Below are 21257 nucleotides of genomic sequence, written 5' to 3' on the forward strand. Positions count from 1 at the left end.
TACGGCTTTGGCCAATTCAAATTACGAGCAATTTTCTCAAACTGTGGAAAATATTTATCAACTGTTTTTTCACAAAATCTGGGAACCAAACGTATATTTTTTGCTGCATCAAAATAATCTGATTTTGATTGGACTTTAGAGTTGCTTTCTTCTTTAATTATTTCAATTTTCAGTTTTTCCATCTCTAGCCTTTCTCTCATTTCAAGTTCTTTTATTTTCTCCCTCTCCTTCATTTCCAGTTCTTTTAATTTAAATTCATCTTCTTTTTCTTTCTTTTCCATTTCTAACCTTTCCTTCATTTCCAGTTCTGCTTGTTTTAATTTAAATTCATGTTCTAATTCAAGCTGTTTTAATTTAAAGGCATCTACATTTTCGACCTTAAGGTCAAGAGCCTCTTCACCTAAAATTTCTGCGTCAACTAATTTGTCTATAACCAAATTTTTTATAATTTGTTTTCTCATAGATACTTTAAAATTTAACTTCAGATGTTTAGCAAGCAACACTAATTCGTCTTTCTTTAAATTATCAAAACTCTCCAGGTCTGGCGTTTTCAAAAATTTACCAGCATCAAATGCCATTTTGTAGAATTTTGTTGGCTAGTTATAATACAAATACTAAACAAATTTTGAATAAAATATTTTCAGTATCCCGGACGAGCCCCCAATTTCTGTTACGGCCAGAAATCGCCTTTAAATTGTAGCCAACAAAAGACACAAATCAATAATAAAATTTAACAATATTTAATATACAAAAGTTTACAAAAGGTATTACACAAATATTACTGTTAACTTAACTGTCAAAATATGAGTCCAATCAGTTATCTTTATCTGTATCCGGAAATCTTTCGGAATCCAATTTGAATATTACGTTCACTACTAATGTCACAATCCAGTATGATGTTGTTTGTAGAATAAAAGTGTCAATCCAAATGCTGTGAATACTAATGTCTATCAATGTCTATGTCCAAGTTTAATTATGAGAGTTTAACTTTAGTGTCTGTATATATAGTGTTGTCATGGAAAATTCTAGAACACTCTATAATGGAACATTGTGGAAAATCCTGGAAAGTTACAACGGAAGTTTCTGGAATAACGTAGAAGTTTAAATTACGCATCTTTTATAAGGATCATTCTAGAAAGTTCCAATCATTCTGTGATTGTTCCAGTGATTCCTAAACTGCACAGTTATAAGATTATTTGGTAAACAACTATCAGGCCATACAACACAAATTAGGCCAACATAAATAAACATAATAATTACAATATCATAACATGATGTCCCTTGGTTCACTCACCCTGACGTCTTGTTTCATTGCTAATACTTACCATTACTTCTGATTGTCATTGGTTCAATCGCACTTAAGTCTTGTGTAATTGTTTATACTAACCATTTGTTCTGAGGTTCATTGGTTCACATTCTTGTGTGGATTTAGTAAAGTTCAGTTTACACTTAAATATATTGCCCGGTGTCGTTATATTTTGGTCGTTTGTAAAATTTGCCTTTATAGCTCCTATTACAATCCTGTAATGAATAAAACAAGAAAAACATCAAGCAATCTGTAATTATTTTTATACAAGAACACCTATGATGAAAAAAGGTATGTAAGTCCGAAAATATTTCAATATAAGAATTAAAATTATCAAGGCATTTTTTCCGTTTTATCATATCGGAAATTGTATAAAAGCGGCGACTCTGTATATCTCTGCGGTAGTGTTCAGCTGGTATTTATTGCAAAGTTGGAGATATTATTTTAAGATATTGGTCCCTTTCCTAATTGTCTCTATTGAATCTCTGAAGACAATTCAAACGAAAATTCAAGCACCCGCTGATTGGATGACAGATACCAAATAAATATTCACTTGAATTGTTTAACGAATACAGACGATGTCGTATAGGTTCGCATCTAGTGATGGTATACGCCCTAGGGTATATAATATTTTTTTCATTTTGTTTGATAAGCATCATTGTATTTGCATACGATAACTGACTGTGAAATTTGAAATAAGAATACATATAAATAGATGCATTCTATTCAATATGAGGTATATATTAATCTAACAACTAGATACATATACTAACGTAATGAAAAATTGTTAAGTAAAATGAAGATGATGTAAAGCAATACAGAACATGATAGAATTATAAAAAGTGAATTTATGATAAACATATTATATGTAGCAACATTCCAGCAGCGCCTGCATACGGGGTATATATCTCCCAAACTGATACGATATTCCCGGGCTTGTGTTTCCTATCATGATTTCTTTGATAGAGGATTGCTGCTCACAAGGACGCTATTAAACTAAGAGTTCCAAATGGTGAATTATAATGCAACAACGTTTGTATCGTTCATTTTGATTCGATAACGTCACTTTCTTACATGGCATCAATTGACAATTGATGCTATGGACGTACTTGCAAGCGCAGACGGCATATGATAGATTTTAAATACATGTTTTGACGTTATTATCTGTCACCGAGTAAACTTCATTTGCGACCATCAAATCCCAAATTGATGCCGTCGGAGCTTAAAATACAATACAGTTATCTCCTAATTCTAATGCAATTTTTATGAAACAATTGTTTTCATTGGCTAAAAGTTGCCGTCAAATCCACAGTTGACCAGGCGTAACTGAGCAGAGACCCGATATTTTGAATTGATTGAATCAACAAATGTTCGATTACTATTGCATAATCGAAAATAAAACAACACCAACCTCGAATTCGCCATTTTCATGTAATTTTATCCCAATTTGAAGCGTACAGGTAACGTAATAACCTCCAGTTTGTAAGTTTTCATTTGTATGACGTCACGTTTAGCCATGATGTCTTTGTGCCAAAATCATTCATGAAGTTTCGCGGATTTTTGTCTATTTGTCAAATTTAGACATTTTTTCAAGTTTTATCGTATTTTTTCTTTTCAAGAGGTACCACCGTCAATTGTAGATTTGACGGTCGCAAATGCAGTTTTACTGGCAATCTACAATTGACGGTGGTAACTCTTCAACTACAGTACTGTTATTCTCAAGTTGAAACCCTTCGTAAATTTTCCGAATACCATCATTAGTTGGTTGACCGTCATGGGATATAATCGTTTCACAGATATAGCGGATATGTTCCGTATATCGTAACTACAATTCCATTCCCTTTTCACAAATGTGACCTACCGAATAAGACTATTAATCGTGTTTGTTATAACATGAGCAACACGACAGGTGGAGAAAAATTCTGGAACACCTGAGATCACAACCATTTTGTTTAATCTTAAGTCTAAGTCTTGAGTTTTCTATGTTGTGTCTTGTGTATTATTATTCGTCAGTTTCTCTTTTTTTTATTCAGCGATGGCGTTGTCAGTTAATTTACTATCTGTGAGTTTGACTGCCCCTCTGGTATCTTTCGACCCTCTTATTTGACAACCCTTTAATATATTTTTGTCAATTATAAAATGATGTTTTTTAAAAGAAGTTTAAAAAAAATGAGAATTGTATACTTCAGGATTTCCTATATATTTAAATCATATGTTTTCTATGTACACTAACAAAAACAAAAACTATCAAAATGTGTTTTGCAATGGAAATAACTGTTGTCTGCTCTGTGGTCAGGTTGTTGTCTCTTTGGCACATTCCCCACATCCATTCTCAATTTTATTTACATTTTGCTTGAAAAATACATTTTCACTGTCATTGTACTAATAGCGCAACAAGTGTTTCACTTTTTTTGGCTATGAAAATATCTTTTTTTAGTGTTTCAAAATAATATTTGAAAATTTGCAAAATTGTTTTCTATTAATCAAAAATGTTGATTTTTTAGATAACGTTTTGCAAACAGTAAATTTATAAAATAAATTACCATATAATTGATATTTATGTCAACACCGAAGTGCTGACTAATGGGCTGATGATACCCTCGGGGACTAAACGTTTAACGATTGTGGCATCAACCAAGTGGTCTTTATCTTTCTCAAAGGTACCAGGCTTATAATTTGATCCACCAGACGCGCGTTTCATCTACATTAGACATCAGTCTCTTATATTTTAGGCAAATTAATTGCATCTCATAACGCCTCGGAATATCACACTAGTGCTGAAATTGGCATTGAAGAACAATTAATTAATTAACCAGTTAATCTTGGATTAGTTCATTAGATATTGTTTTTGTTAAACTTATCTTTTAAACCTTTCAAAAAATTGTTAACTTAACAGTCTGTCTTTTGTAAATTTAATGTTCAGTGTATTATAATTAGCATTGTTCTTTATTATACAATTCAAATAGATAATCATCAATATCGTTAAATGGGGTTAAATATGTACGATGAGAAGCCAAACAATTATGTTATATGCAGGTCCTCAAATCCATATCTTTACTTTTGACTATGATACACAATAGTTGATAAGAAAGAAAATCAAATGATTTGTTACTATGCATGCAGTAAAAAGTGCACATTCAACTATATTTGATAGACTGATATTAAGTAATGTCGAAGATAATCTAGATCTCTAAAATTGTCATGATTGTTAACCAACAAATAATTTCAAATCATTTTATGAGTTTTACTGACATGTGACTTAAACAAGCATGCATGTACATGCAGGAAAAGTTTCCTTTTTTACTGACTTGTATGACATCGTGTTGACTGAAACAATCCAAGTCCCAGAATTAAGAATAGAAAAATATATTTGAAATTCACTGTAAGAATAGCTCTAAACAAATATGTCTTCTTTAAAACATGTACCCAAAACGTGAATATTAAAATTTATGTATATTTGATAAGTCAGTATGTATTTTTTTCAAACACTTTTTGCCAAATAATAAAATGCCATTTATCAAAATAACGGAAAAAGGTTTAACAAATGTCGTGAGGATTACATGGAATATGGAAGTATTCTTTACAAAATAAATGAATTTGTTGGTCATAGTACGAGAACAGAAGTGTAAACTTATCGTCATTCTAAATACTTGAAGTATATATATAAATAATAGCGAGAAAAGATAGAACACGAAATAAGTAAACATTGAATAACAAAGTGCATAACCAATTGTATCAACAAGTCAAACTAATACGAAAGTACGATTTGAGACAATAAATAATAAACTAAATCATGCATTAGAGACTTCAATTAACTAAAGCAAATCCCATGGATTTTGCAATACGATTCGTTTTGATTTGATCTATCCATCAACAACGCACGTGCTATGAACTATGTGATTATTCATGAATAAAGGACAGAAACAATATTCCAGATATGCTGTTTGTTTTCCCTTTAAATTTCTATGAAATGTGTTCATATAACTACAATTTATAGTACAGTGCAAATTTTGTATCCAACATACTGAAGGACCAGCATAAACTGTCGGACTAAGCAGAGTGTCGGAATACTCAGGTTTTTTCTGCAAGGATAGCCATATTTTGGGACATGAAAAAATGTCTTGGTTAAAAAAGGATGTTGGAATACTCAAATGTCGGAATACGCAAGTTACACTGTATCATACATACTGACCATTTCTGACTCTCCTCATTGCTAAACATAACAGCAGAGTATCCAAAATCTGTTCCTTCTGGTCCGAGAATATTGACTACATTGTTTGTATCAATATTGAAGCAATCTATTCCAACTAATAGCATTATAAATGCAACCACGTACATTGTTATCCTGTACAGGTTTTATAATTATCCTGCGAAATACTTGACACTGATTTAATTTTGTGTCTTCCACGTATTTATATAAAGAATATTGTGATTTGCGTTGTACCTTTAATTGTTTTTAAAACTGCCCTTATATATTTATATCTCTTTTTATATATAAACTCTTTTGAAATTTAACCGTTTTGTCATACCTGAGTTAATGTTACGTAAATTCGTCAGCAGTATATACATTTAAGGGTTTTGAATACTAGTGTAAGATCCTCCGTGATAGATATTCCAGCTGATCTGTAAATTTTTCATTCCCATGCCTAATATAATGTATTGTGTTACGACGCTAAATGAAACTGACGAGGATAGGTAACATATATTATACATTCCTAATTTTAAGGTTGCAAGTTAATTTATCTGCTAGTCCATTTCTTACCTACATGATTTACAGTTATTTGCTTCTTGTTCTTATGGTTCTTCAGCTGTTTTTTCCATAGGCTTGTTGTACTATTTTTTCTATATATAAAAGAGGTCATATCTAAGCAGTACACATTGCTTTCATACTTGACTTAATTGGAAAAGGGACGTGCTTACTGTATAAAAGAGAGCTGATGAAGACTCTCAAAGATTCTTATTGTAAACAATGTAAGAGTAAAATTCATTTTCAGCTTTCATGGGTGGGATAACAATTTGATTTGGACAATGAATACAACAAGTCTGCTTCATTAGCATGAAATACGAAAGACAAGAATACAAACATTTACCATAACACAATAATACAATGACAGGATGTATAGGAACCGAGCAACGTCAAATGAATACTACCAAAAGTAGAAGAATACAATAACACATTATTAAGATGAAAACAACTAACGGAGTTTCTCGCTACATTGAAGATCCATTGGTGGACTTTGGCTGTTGTTTGCTCTATGGTCGGGTTGTTGTGGCTTTCACACATTCCCCATTTCCATTCTCAATTTTAACCACAGTACCTAGAAACTATACTTCAAGATCATCGTGTATTATTTTGATTAAGTTGAGACGGATTTTTTTATCAACAAGGTCTTGGTATCTTCCGATTATTTTTTATTTGACACATCCCTGGTTGATCTACTTTCTACTCAGACACTTGCGACGTTTTGATGACACTAGTGACGTTTTGATAAGATAACTGCGGTGTGATTAAAGTTAATATACGTATTCATACTGATTCAGCCTATCTTGGTTTCTTTATTATTTTGTTTGAAATAATGGTGGTCATGTTGTTCTCGATCCCGTAGTTTTCTGAATTTGCCCACTTTCAAAAATCCTGAGTCATCCCTTGTATTTTTTACTTATTATAGTCTGTTTGGGCACAGTTCGACTTAACCATCACTGACCTTGATAATGACTGATAATGTCAATCCTGGTGAAAACTATTTATCTGTTAAGGTAGATAGGGTCTCTTCTTCCATCTTCGATTTTAGTTTACCAGGAAACATCGGTCTCTGTCTTTCATAAAATGTAGGTAATTTAGGTGTAAGTATTTGCATTCATACATAAAAAATGACATGTTTTATCATATTTATTGGTGTATTTTCCAAAAAAACGGAACACTTTTGTTTGATTAAGATTTTTCTAACATTGCCAAATAAGGGGAGGTATCTCAATGTAAGGGCAGATCATTCTTCTTTTACAATAGAATGTGTTATGAATTTAACTTTGATTTTTTCGAAACACTACGGATTTTCTTATCCCAGGCATAGATTACCTTAGCCATATTTGGCACAACTTATTGGAATCTTGGATCCTAAATGCTCTTCAACATCGTACTTGTTTGGCTTTATAAATATTTTGTTATGAGCGTCACTGATGAGTCTTGTGTAGACGAAACGCGCGTCTGGCGTACAAATTTATAATCCTGGTACCTTTGATAACTATTTACACCACTGGGTCGATGCCACTGCTGGTGGACGTTTCGTCTCGTAGGGTTTTACCAGCCCAGTAGTCAACATTTCGGTGTTGACATGAATATCAATAATGTGGTCATTTTTATAAATTTTCTGTTTTACAAAACTTTGATTTTTTCGAAAAACTAAGGATTTTCTTATCCCAGGCATAGATTACCTTGGCCGTATTTGGCACAACTTTTTTAAATTTTGGATCCTCAATGCTCTTCAACTTCGTACTTGTTTGGCTTTATAAATATTTTGATATGAGCGTCACTGATGGGTCTTGTGTAGACTCGCGATGAGTCTTGTGTAGACACTGATGAGTCACTGATGAGTCTTGTGTAGACACTGATGAGTCTTGCTCGTCTGGCGTACAAATTTATAATCATGGTACCTTTGATAACTATTTACACCACTGGGTCGATGCCACTGCTGGTGGACGTTTCTTTCTCGAGGGTATCACCAGCCCAGTAGTCAATGTTTCGGTGTTGACATGAATATCAATAATGTGGTCATTTTTATAAATTTCCTGTTTTACAAAACTTTGATTTTTTCGAAAAACTATGGATTTTCTTATTCCAGGCGAAGATTACCTTGGCCGTATTTGGCACAACTTTTTGGAATTTTGGATCCTCAATGCTCTTTAACTTCGTACTTGTTTGGCTTTTTAAATATTTTGATATGAGCGTTACTGGTGAGTCTTGTGTAGACAAACCGCGCGTCTGGCGTACAAATTTATAATCCTGGTACCTTTGATAACTATTTACACCACTGTGTCGATGCCACTGCTGGTGGACATTTCGTCCCCGAGGGTATCCCCAGACCAGTAGTCAACATTTCGGTGTTGACATGAATATCAATAATGTGGTCATTTTTATAAATTTCCTGTTCTACAAAACTTTGATTTTTTATGAAAAACTAAGGATTTTCTTATCCCAGGCATAGATTATGTGAGCCGTATTTGGCACAACTTTTTTGGAATTTTGGATCCTCAATGCTCTTCAACTTCGTACTTGTTTGGCTTTATAAATATTTTGATATGAGCGTCACTGATGAGTCTTGTGTAGACAAAACGCGCGTCTGGCGTACAAATTTATAATCCTTGTACCTTTGATAACTATATGACTTATTCTAAATTGTATCAAGAAAACGAATCCCGTTACCCCATTTTTTCTTTTTCATTGCTGAAAGCATATTATTGAAGCTATCTCATACTTTATCTCAAAAATCTATGGTGTGCTTTTCGTTTTATGGCAGATATTTGGCTTTTCCATGCATAATCTATACAAAATATATCTATTGTTTGACTGTTTGTCTGTTTGTCTTTTTCATTTTTAGCCAGGCGTTTTCAGTTTATTTTCGATTTATGAGTTTGACTGTCTCTCTGGTATCTTTCGTCCCTCTTTTTTCTCTTCCTTATATGTTTACAGTTTTATTTAAAATCGACATACAATAAACCACATAAACGTAATTTTGAATCGACTGAATAACAAAATATACACACATACAAAAGTCACGTCAGGTTTCACTGATGTAACTCGGAATCGTAAATGCTTAACGTATTTTGTCGTAAACAATACACATTTTTTACCCAAAAAGAATGACACAAAATAAGAGACAACTCAAATTTGCACATAGAGAGACATTAAATAACTTGCAGTCTTCTTTTAATGATTTTGAATATAGCAAATACAAAATAAAGGATATTCAGAGAAAAATTATTTTATTGTAAGCCAATGTCATGTTTGTACAAAGTTCTATATAATCCGATATGTAACCAATGTTCATACATGGCTTTTAAATGATTCCTTACAGAATAAAACTTTTGGTTCATTTTTATTTGTTTGTGCTTTTTGTTAGTACTTACAATGCTTTGTGTTATAAGTAAAGTTTATCAACACATCAGGGCAATTTGTTTCAACATCAAGTTTCATATCAGTCAGCAAATTAGCAAACAGGGTTACTCTATCAGCAAAAATTAAAGACACTGTTAATGTAAACAATAAGGTTGCGACTTTATAAACCATTTCTATCTTTTATGTCAGCATGTATGATCACTCTTATGTTTAGTGTGTTTTTCTATGTTTTGATGTTATACTAGTGTTTCAGAAAAAGGGAGAAGGTTTGGTACCATTAAAACGTTTAATCCCGCTGCAAATGTCCTAAGTCAGGAATCTGATGTACAGTAGTTGTCGTTTGTTTATTTCTCGTTCCTCGTTTTTCATATAGATTAGACTGTTGGTTTGTCCGTTTAAATGGTTTAACACGAGTAGTTTTGGAGCACTTTATAGCGTGTTGTTCGATGTGAGCCAAGGCTCCGTGTTAAAGGCCGTAAATTGACCTATAATGGTTTACTTTTATAAATTGTTATTTGGATGGAGAGTTGTCTCACGTTGGCACTCATACTACATCTTCCTATATATATTAAGACTTAAAAAAATATTCCACAAAGATAAAACTTTTATGTAATCAGAATTTCGTTTTAAAGTAGGATGACCATAGTATTGGATAAACTGTTGAATAATTTTTTGTTATGATTTTTATTTTTTAATTAGAAAGGGTCATTATATTTCTTGTGATATACCAAGGATTCTAACTATAAAAATCCTTGGATATGCTATTATTCTGTTTTTACAGTAAATATAAGAGTTTTGAAATTTTTTAGCTAGTTACATCTGTTATAAAAATTAAGATAACTACATTATTTCAACAGAGTAAATATTCAATATAATTCATGCAATCACTTGTAACAAATAATGTCAATATAGCATAACTTTATTAGAGTTTACCAATAATCGAGCCACGGTTTAAACAAAAGAATTTCCTTGGTTTTTGTTGGTTAGAAGAAAATAAATTTGAAGGTAATTGCAATATTGCAAGTAATCAAATTGAAACCTTTTAGTAACTACTTTTTTCGTTTATTTTTTTTAGTGGGCGGGGAAGATTTGAGGCAGTAAAGGATTGTCAATTAATCTAAATGTCTTTTTTTAAGGGTTATAATAATCTACTTGAAATTCAAATGTATTTTCCGCCCGTTCAGTGTAACCAAATATGGCTGCATACAAAGATGAGAAGGCCATATTTAGTACTCTTGTTTTAATGCGAAAAGTTTAAAACAGTCTTCTGCATGGTAAGTAATAGTCAAAGACATTTTAAAATCATTTCACACATTATATGCATTAAACCTTTGACCTTTAATGATATTGTACACGTGTTTAACATTTGAATGTGAAAGATGAGTAACTTCCGCCTATGTAAACATGTTAATGATGCAAAACAATCTTCTGCATATAAGTTCCAAAAGGGTCAGTTCAAAGAAATTTTAGAAATATGTGTTTAACCTTATAGGATCAGAATATTATCAATGTGAGATAATTTAATGTGTTATTTATCATGAAAGTGCTATGCAATTTATTGTTGTACATATATACTACTGTGTACAAATGAATTTATTATTTTATTAAATTAACGATCAGCATTTTTGCTTTTACATTAACGCACACAGAATACAATTCAAAATGCAGAGATATTTTTCCACAGTGTTGTAAAGACCTTATGTTTTAATTAGGATGAACATTGATTCCAAAACCTTTGTGTGGGTAGTTTGATTATAAGTTATCAATTTTTAGGACTTATCATTACTCTTCAGACTATAAATACATGACATAGATCACAACATATTACCCATTCTATCAATGAACATTTAGAAATGATGGGTACCACTCGTGGAGCAGCATCTATTTACCCTTCAAGAGCACCTGAGATCAGCCCTACTTTTTGTTGGGGTTCTTGTTGTTCAGTCTTTATTATTTATGTTGTATTTTGTATACTTTTTCTTTGTCTTTTTGGTCTTTTTTGTCTTTATGCCATTGTGTTGTCATTTTTTGTTTTACTTATGAGTTATAATGTTCCTTTTGTTTCTGTTGCTTCTCTTTTTAATATTATATTGTTCTTATAGTTGATATACATATTCAACATTTAAAAGAACATTCTACTCATAATAACAACCACAATAGCCCTATTTCTCGTATCAAATATAAGCTAAAGGAATTCGCCAGATAATTTGTTTTTGTCTCGGCTGATAAAGCTGCTAACAATATCATAATTGTTTGATGTAAATTTTACATTTAGGTTCTGAAACAGGAAATTACGAATTCACAAACATTCCAACTGACTGGGAAAATGACGCCTGTAACACACATACACTTTTAGCTACCTCTTTAAAAGCAGTACCAAATACAATGAAAATTCAAATTATGCACTGGTTCCGAAACTGCACAGAACTCCTTACACATATACATTTATTTCATCTTCAAGCTATTGTTCCCCTATTATATAAACTATCTATTCTACTTAGTAGTATTCTTGGAACAAATATTACCAGGTTTTTAATAGTATATTTTAAACAAAGGGTGATTTTATTGTGATGACAACATAACATGAATAAAGGCAACAGTAGTATACCGCTGTTCGAAACTCATACAACGATTGAGAAAAAACAAAACAAATCCAGGTTACAAACTATTACTGAGGGAAAACCATCAAATATAAGAGGAGAACAACGACACAACAGAAACACAACATTGAAATTAAACACACATAGAAACGAACTATAATGTAACAATGGCCATTTTCCGGACTTGGTACAGGACATTTTAAGAAAAAAATGGTGGGTTGAACCATGCCACACCTCCCGCTTTAATGGCAATGTTGAATATAAAATAAACAGGAAATATTAATTAACATCCCTGTATAGTAAGTGACAAAAAAATGATAACAACATAGGATTATCTGTAAAGGCAACAGTAGAATACCGATGTTCGAGATTAATCGATTGAGAAAAAACAAATCTGGGTTACCAAGTAAAACTGAAGTAAACACATCAACTATAAGAGGAAAACAATGAAACAACATAAATACTGTAGTGCAACAAAACACCAAAACGACAATACAACGACCTATAAGAATACAACTGCCATTTTCCTGACTTTGTACAGGACATTTCAATAACAACAAAATGGTGGGTTGAACCTAATTTTGCGGCTAGCCAACCCTCCGCTTTTATGGCATGATAATAATAACACTAAAATGAAAGCATTATATGAGAGGATTATAGTACAATTATATGCAAGAACATTAAAAAAATAAAACACACAAAAATAAACAAATAAAAAATACAATAAAACATTTGACATGCTAATTTCAATCAAAATTACCAGTCCTATACACAATACGCGCGCTTCGTCTTCATGAGACCTTCCAGCGACGCCTAGATCAAAATAGTAAAGAAAGCCAAAAAAGTACAGAGTAGAATAGCATCGAAGACCCAAAATGCCGAAAAGTTGTGCCAAACACATAAAATTGAGAATGGAAATGGGGAATGTGCCAAAGAGACAACAACCCGACCATAGAAAAAAACAGCAGAAGGTCACCAACAGGTCTTCAATGTAGCGAGAAATTCCCGCACACGGAGGCGTCCTTCAACTGGCCCCTAAACAAATATATACTAGTTCAGTGATAATGAACGCCATACTAATTTCCAAATTGTACACAAGAAACTAAAATTAAAATAATACAAGACTAACAAAGGCCAGAGGCTCCTGACTTGGGACAGGCGCAAAAATGCGGCGGGGTTAAACATGTTTGTGAGATCTCAACCCTCCCCCTATACCTCTAGCCAATGTAGAAAAGTAAACGCATAACAATACGCACATTAAAATTCTAAAACGTCTACTTTTATTTATATCAAGACCAAGAAAAACCGGAGAATTAAATATAATTCGTACCCTGGGAAACAGTAAATTTATAAAAATGATTATATTATTGTATTCATGTCAACACCGAAGTGGGGACTAACCACACATTAAAAACGAACACGTAAAAAAATCAAAGACAGCACATAAAGCAGCACAAAAAAAACTTCATTGTCACACAATGATAACGCTATAAACAAAACCAATTTTGATATTGTTCAAAATCGGGTTTGTAACTATGGTATTTGATGTATAAAATAACAATACAGTTTCCTACCTATTTTAATTATATATCAGCAAATAGTCAGTAATATTATTCAAGCACATTTTTCGTTTACTTATTTTATAATGCTGTTGATTCAGACGCAACTAAGTTAGCTTTTGGATTTCTCTCAGCTTTGCTTGTTTCATAATATTTACTTTTACGTTTCCATTCCTCAACTTCATCTTTCTTCTGTCGTTTGAAAAAACCAAACTGTAAGAAATAACACAAAATTATTATGTACATGCAAGTACGTGTGAATATCTATAATCTACTAAGGGGATTATTGAACATTTCGTTTTATTAAGTAAAAAGAAGTGAACAATTCCGTGGTATAAATATATTTTATATAGTAAAAAGAGAAATAAAAATTTAGGACACTGTATGAGGATACACAATACATTTTTATTAATTATACATATAGCTCAATTGATTTTTAAGATATTGTGTATATTCAATCAAAACATTCATAACTGTCTTATAGTAGTTGTAGTTCTTGTCGAATTTCGGCCATCCGTATTTAAGTTAAATCATGTAACAAGAGAGATTTTCCATAACGTATCTGAAAAAGAAAGAACACAAGGAAACGCTTCCAGAACCGAAATATGTGATGCAAATAGTGTTTGCATGAAGGTTTTGTCGGTAAGCTTTTGGCAAATTTGCAGAAACATTATGTTTACAGTAAAATTGCAGGAAAAATTAGAATGTAAAAAGTGATCGCGGCAATATTGCAGAAATCTTTGAACATTCTATAGTTTGCAAGAGCAAGAATTACATAAAACGACTGAGAATGTATATTGGTAGCTTCAAATTCCTTGAAGTTTAGTATTTGAAATTCGGTGCTTAATTATATTGATGGTGTTCGAATCATTTCATATATTATTATTCATGGTGCCGTTTTTTGTTGAATATTAATTGTTTAGATTTCAACTACATCATTTATAAGTAAAAAATCTTCATAGAAAAAATACAAATAGACAGTACTTTATAATATGTTTAGATTGTAACTTATTACATTGTAGCTTTCAGTTTAATTTTGTTACGAAATTGATTTATCAGCTGTATACGTTTTTCAGGATAAGATGTGATATTGAATAATGTAATGTGAAGACAGCATGTAGTTCGTAAATTTTAGTTTATGTAATCCTGCAAGTTAGCAACATCTCTGAGGAGAAAGATTTATTTGCATATAAATGTCAGCCGCAGGTTAGTTAGTTAGTTATTGACTTAAAACCAAACAAATATTTGCATTTCCAATGTCCAACAATAACCCATAAGTCCATCTAACGTTTTAACATAACGTTGGTACTTCTAATACACGCGGTAACTACAGGACTGCACCAACCAACACCTGGCGATATTAAAATCCCTAACAAACAGTATTTAGAATTAAGGAAAGAGTGTTTGAACTGTAAGGGAACGACCATTTAATTTGAAAGGCTGGGTATATGGTTCTTTTCCTAAAAAAATGTTCTGATCCCTAATTTAATGAAAAAAATATTGTGGTCAAGCAGTTTACAAAAAAAAATATTCTGAATCCAGATTTTTCCAATACCTTAAAGTTGGAAAAAAAATTCTGACTCAGACAAAAACACTAAAATTACTCCCTACCGTCTTGAAGTTAAATGCTTGCTTCCTTACTTTTTAACATGTGTTGCACTTTGTAAATACAGCTGTTTCTCAAAACACGCCTCTTTTTGGGGAGATATATAATATTCAGAGATAATTTGATGTGTCGACATACTGGTTCCTAGATATGATCTCTATGTTTCATCTCAGAGACATAACTTGAGACTATTACCAGTATAAAAACATACTATTGCGGTGAAAAATGAATTCTGAAGTATGCAAAAAGTGAAGGTAGGGATAGTACACAATTTTAGTATAAGTTTAAACTGTAACAATTACGTTCAGGGCTTTTAATTGTTGAAAATATACCGTACAGCCCTATGTTTTGAGCTTTGAATAAAATAGTAGTGCATATCAACTTTCTATTCTAGGATATAATTTTTCACGAAACTTCATAGTAAAAAGTGTCACAGTTTAAGCCCCAAAGGGAGTTCCTATTGGAAATTGCGTTGTCTATATTTATAGAAATGCAATCTATAATATCCGTATTCTTGTCTTCTATGTCCAAATCAGGTCTTAATTTGTTTTGAGCTAAGCCGTATCTACTTACTGATAGTCTACAACGACATCACAGTTAATTGTCATCACACTCCGGCCTATTTGATACCAGTCTTCAATGACTTTTCAGCTATTGGTTGATCAATCTGCAACATGTTGAAAAATATATTAATTTACATTCAAACGATTTAGTTTACTATTGATAAATTCATTTTTAAAAATATGAATAAAAGAAAATATTGGATATATGTAAATGACACATACACAAAGAACACAAAGACATCAATACTGAGCTTCCTTTCAGTAACTAAGCATTTTTTTTATACTGAGTACAAGTTTTGTTATTGTAGCATTGTTTAAGAGCTTTGTAATACTGATATTATAAAATTCAGTGATATCTGTTGATTGATTTTCATTGCACATATTAACTGTGAATAGATCAGGGAAACACAAAAAGCTTTTTGCCCACAACATATTTACGTGACTGTCTCAAATCCGGCATATGTAATTGTTTTGCCCATTTTATGAGTTGGCTAAAATCTCTTTTTATTTATTAGTTAAATTCATCCACGATTTCATATCAGCACTTAGAAAGGGTAGAATAAAGGGTAAAAATATAAGGATACAGACAAATGGGCAATTAAATAAACAGATTATAGAACAAGAATGTGTCCCAAGTACACGGATGCCCCACTCGCTCTATCATTTTCTATGTTCAGTGGACCGTTAAATTGGGGTAAAAACTCTAATTTTGGCATTGATATTAGAAAGATGAAATCTTAGGGAATATATGTACTAAGTTTCAAGTTGAATGGACTTCAACTTCATTAAAAACTACCTTGACCAAAAAACTTTAACCTGAAGCGGGACAGACGGACGAACGAACGGACCAGAAAACATAATGCCCCTCTACTATCGTAGGTAGGGCATAACAATTAGGTGCTGCTATATAGAGAAGAGTGAATGATATGATAAGTTTTCGTATACTAAAGATTCGTCAATTTTCGTGAGACAGTAGTACCAATTTTCGTGGATTGAGAAAAGACTTGCATTTTCGACGATGTTTGATTTCGTAGATTTACAAAAGTTTGCATACAACTTTACAGAAAATGTGTTATCGTTGAACATTAAGATTCGTGGTTAACCTGAACCAACGAAATCTAAGAAAATTGGTATCCAACGAATAATAATGAATCCACAGTATGATTTTCCCTCCCACTATCCCCTATCTGTACCTACCTTATATTTTTCTTCTCTTTTCTCTATAGATTCAGTATATTTGTCACTAATGTAACTAATTATGGTGGTGAACCACGCCAAACCGATGTAAATCCAAATGTTTACTAAAACCTTGTATAAAGCTTTGTAGTTTTGTTCTGCGTTTGAAGCTGCAAATAACACAATAAAAGAATAATTATTCAGTGGAAATAGAGACATAATTCAAATTAAACTGTCTCTGGTGGAAGAAACCGTGACACAACTTCACAAAACAACTTTCGACTAACTGCATCAAACATAAAGAATATAAAACTGCTACTATAACTCTAGTAGCGAGTATGCTGTGCTAGGTTTTCTGTGATATCTTGTAAAACAATTATTTTCGGAGGAACGAAACGAGGGAGAAAAGCAATAAACTACTATATCCTTCCGGAGCCCATGAGATCAATCCCACTTTTTGGTTGTGGTCGTGTTGCTTATAAAATAGAAGATGTGGTATGATTGCTAATGAGACAACTGTCCACAAGAGACCAAAATGACACAGAAATTAACCAAAATGACACAGAAATTAACAACTATATATAGGTCACCTCAACAATGAGCAAAGCCCATACCTCATAGTCAGCTATAAAAGGCACGGAAATGACAATGTAAAACAATTCAAACGAGAAAACTAACGGCCTTATTTATATAAAAAAATGAAGTATTTATTTTTTTATGTGGTCTTTTGTGTACTCTTGTTTGTCTGTCTTTTTTTAAATAGTTTATTTTCTATTTATAAGTTTGACTGTCCCTCTGCTATCTTTCACCCTTCTTTACATGTACAACAACAGCATTATACCTTTAAATAATAAGTATGATCCTTTACTAATAAGAGCACTGCAAATCCTTGCTCTTACACAGTGAAACCCCATTTCTAACTCAAACACATACCTGCTACAAAATCACCAAAGCCAATGGTAAACAGTGTAATAAAACAATAGTATAAAGATTCCCAGTATGTCCAGTCTTCTATCTGATGGAAGACCACTGCCGGTAAAGAGGTTAACAGTCCCACTACAAATACATTGAGCACTATATGTTTTATCAAACTTTCTGTTTTCTCATATTTTGTACATTTCCTATTCTGTACAGAATAAACTATGAATTTCAGTTTTTCTCCAAGACCGAGTAACATTACTCCTGTAAGAGGGATCCCCAACAATGCGTAAAATATACAAAAAGTTCTTCCTCCTCCTGTGACGGGCGACTGGTTCCCATATCCTGTAAAATACAAGAAATTATATAAATACATTTGATATTGTAAAAAGTAAAATCACAAAAAATACTACTCCGAGGAAAATTCAAAATGGAAAGTCCCTAATGATCAAATGGCCAAATCAAAAGCTCAAACACATCAAACGAATGGATAACAATTGAAATATTCCTGACTTGGTACAGACATTTTCTTGTGTAGATAATGGTGAATTAAACCCGGTTTTGTAGCTAGCTAAACCTCTCAATTGTATGACAGTTGCATAAAATTCCATTGTTTTGATAATACTGTTCTATATTGCCCATTTCCTTATTCAATTCTACTGGGTGTTTTCATTGAAAACTTTTTGACATGTTTTATAGTATTATTCAATTACAACTACTTGTACTAAACTGTTTATGTAGCTTGCCGAATAAGGGCCCATACCTGGATTTACATTTATACTTTATTTCTAAATTGTTCTCTTTAAAATATTGCTTCACTTCAATTTTGTGTTGCTTTTGACTGTGTTCGTTATTTTTCTAATTGTGCATTTAGAATAATGCAAAAATTGTCCCGGTAAAAAATAACTGATTCTGAGGAAAGATTTTATTTCCTTTGTAATAAATACCTATAGTTGTTGTAACGGTCATGGCGAAAAACCAAGAACTGGGATAATCCCACTGCGTTGCACTTTTTGTCTCGTTTGTCGTGAAAACTCCATTCTGATACGCTGATAGCACTTTACGAAGAAATGTCTGTAACTCCTTGTTACTCAAACAGGTGTTATGATTAGCTGAAAAAAACAAACAAACATATTATGTGACTTACAACTAGATGAAATGAATTGTTTGGTTATTCATGTCAACTCTACAATGAAAGAGATAGGAAGATGTGGTATAGGAGTGCCAATGAGACAACTCTCCATTTAAGTCACAATTTGTAAAAGTAAACCATTACTGTTCAAAGTACGGCCTTCAACGCGGAGTCTTGGTTCACACAGAAGAGCAAGCTGTAAAGGGACCTGAAAATGAATAGTGTTAAAGTATTCCGAAAGGAAAACTAACTGTCTGGTCTATATAAAAAAAAACAAGAAACGAGAAACACTTATGAACCACAAGATGACTAGCTATCTGAAACCGACGTATCGACGTGGATCATACGTGGCTTTAATATAATATATTGTTGGCTCTTTTGTGTCCATTTTTAATTAAATTTAAGTCTCATCTCTTGTCTCTAATTAATGATACACTAAATCACAGTAAATGTAGGCATGACCGTTTGTTTTCCCGTTTGAATGATTTAACAGTAGTATAATATTTATTTACTTTTTTTTATAAGGCTCTTTATAGCTTGCTGTTCGGTGTGACCCAAGGCTCCGTGTTGAAGGCCATATCTTAACCTGTTATAGTTTACTTTTGTGAATTGTGACTTAGATGGAGAGTTGTCTCATTGGTACTCATACCACATCTTCCTATACCTATTAATGACAAGCGTGACATCCTTTAACGATTAATCATTTTTCATTTCACTTTTATAAATCAATAAATAACATATCCTTAATCATGACGGAAAGATAATCTCAAAATCTGCGATTTTTTAATTATTTTCGATGTCTAGAAAACAAGCTATTAGGCTTGACATGTAAATATAACGAGCCAAACAATTATTATTAATGATTCACATTACGTATATATAGTTATCAAAGGTACCAGGCTTGAAATAAACTGACAACGCCATGTCTTAAAAAAGAAAAAAGACAAACAGAAAAATGATAGTACACAAGACACAACATAGAAAACTAAAGACTAAGCAACACTTACCAAGAAATGTATTGACTGTGGAAAGTATGTCTGATGATGTCGTCTTTTCGTTTTCTGATTCTAATGTCATAAAGATAGCAGCTCCAATACACACATACATCAGATTGACGACAAACAACAAACACACTGTGCTTCTTTCCATTTCTTACCTACGTTATATACATATTTATTGAAAAAACATAAAACTCGGTATAAGTATCTATTATATGCCAATCAATAATCTACATCCACGTTTTATCGATAAACAACTAATAAGGAGTATCAGATGCAATATATTGATAGGTAAAATACAATTACTTTATTAAACCAATAGAAGGCCAATTAAGGGCCAGGTTATAAGTATATCAGTACTCTAATTAGTGAACATAACAGTGTATCAATTAGTGAGCAGTAAATATTTTGAGACAGATCTTTTTCTTTAATTTTCGTCATTTCATTATTTCCTCGACAAACGTTGTGATTTTAACGTCGGTTATCTCCCATTGAACATTTATTAACTGAAAATTTTGTCGTTAGCCATGTAGCATTACTTTGTCCAGATATACAAACAGCTGGATGTGTTTCTTATTTTTTAAGATTTAATACAATGGTGTAAACATTTACTATAAAATTGGAGACTTAGGCATACATCTATGTTGTGGTAGAGAAATGCAACAGGTGAAATTAACATAGACATATTTGCATTATCATTTCCAATCACTGCATATTACCCTATGCATAGAGCAGTACAATCATAGTAAACATAAAATTGAGATAAAGGATAAAAAAGCTTCATAAATAAACTAGAAAAGTGAATTTTATATTTGAATATTTACAGAGAGGAGCAGAAAAAGAACAAGACAACAATTGGAATCTGGATGATTCGTTCAAACTCCGATTTGTACCAAACATACGGATAGATATATATTGACAATTATATCAATTATTTAGGTAAGTATTTCATGACAAATTGAATATGAATAAAATATCAGTGTTATTTTCAAAGTAATCGTTATCATTAAGGTCTTTCCTTTCTTAAATGGAAAGACCTTACTGTATTTCGTTTGTTTATTATTATTATTCTTTTTCTTCCGCCGTTTTTCAAAGTTAATCGGTGATAAAAGTACGCAAGATATCAAAATGATCTTTGGTATCAAGTATCGGGTTAATAAAAGCTATCTTGTATTAGGGGCACCGAAGTGTACTATTTACTTTATAGGAGTTATCTCCCCAATTACAAAAAACACTGTTATCGCTATATCTCATAAACTATAAGACTTAGTGGCAAATGTTTTTTT

At 32.1% G+C, this 21257-nt stretch overlaps 2 protein-coding genes across 3 annotated transcripts in view; both read right to left on the bottom strand.

Moving 5' to 3' along the window:
• The window catches only part of LOC143066877 (integrin alpha-4-like), a 54882-nt gene extending 49193 nt beyond the window's left edge, over nt 1–5689 (bottom strand). The window contains exons 1-2 of the mRNA XM_076239687.1: nt 5499–5689; nt 1388–1521 (exon numbers count right to left, since the gene is read on the bottom strand). Coding sequence (XP_076095802.1) covers nt 1388–1521; nt 5499–5644 — 280 coding nt within the window. The 5' untranslated portion in view covers nt 5645–5689. The remainder of the gene's footprint in view (nt 1–1387; nt 1522–5498) is intronic.
• A 7932-nt stretch (nt 5690–13621) lies between these two features.
• Nucleotides 13622–21257, bottom strand: part of LOC143066710 (potassium channel subfamily K member 10-like) — a 14977-nt gene continuing 7341 nt past the window's right edge. Inside the window, exons 2-7 of one of the 2 annotated variants that reach the window (XM_076239530.1) lie at nt 19981–20129; nt 18789–18953; nt 17857–18186; nt 16945–17093; nt 15758–15851; nt 13622–13791 (exon numbers count right to left, since the gene is read on the bottom strand). In XM_076239530.1, the coding sequence (XP_076095645.1) occupies nt 15804–15851; nt 16945–17093; nt 17857–18186; nt 18789–18953; nt 19981–20122 (834 nt within the window). In that variant the 5' untranslated portion in view covers nt 20123–20129 and the 3' untranslated portion in view covers nt 13622–13791; nt 15758–15803. Of the gene's footprint in view, nt 13792–15692; nt 15852–16944; nt 17094–17856; nt 18187–18788; nt 18954–19980; nt 20130–21257 lie in introns of those variants that run through there. The other variant, XM_076239529.1, reaches the window with a different exon arrangement.

This window comes from Mytilus galloprovincialis, chromosome 3 (assembly GCF_965363235.1).
Source record: "Mytilus galloprovincialis chromosome 3, xbMytGall1.hap1.1, whole genome shotgun sequence".
Classification (NCBI taxonomy): Eukaryota; Metazoa; Mollusca; class Bivalvia; order Mytilida; family Mytilidae; genus Mytilus; species Mytilus galloprovincialis.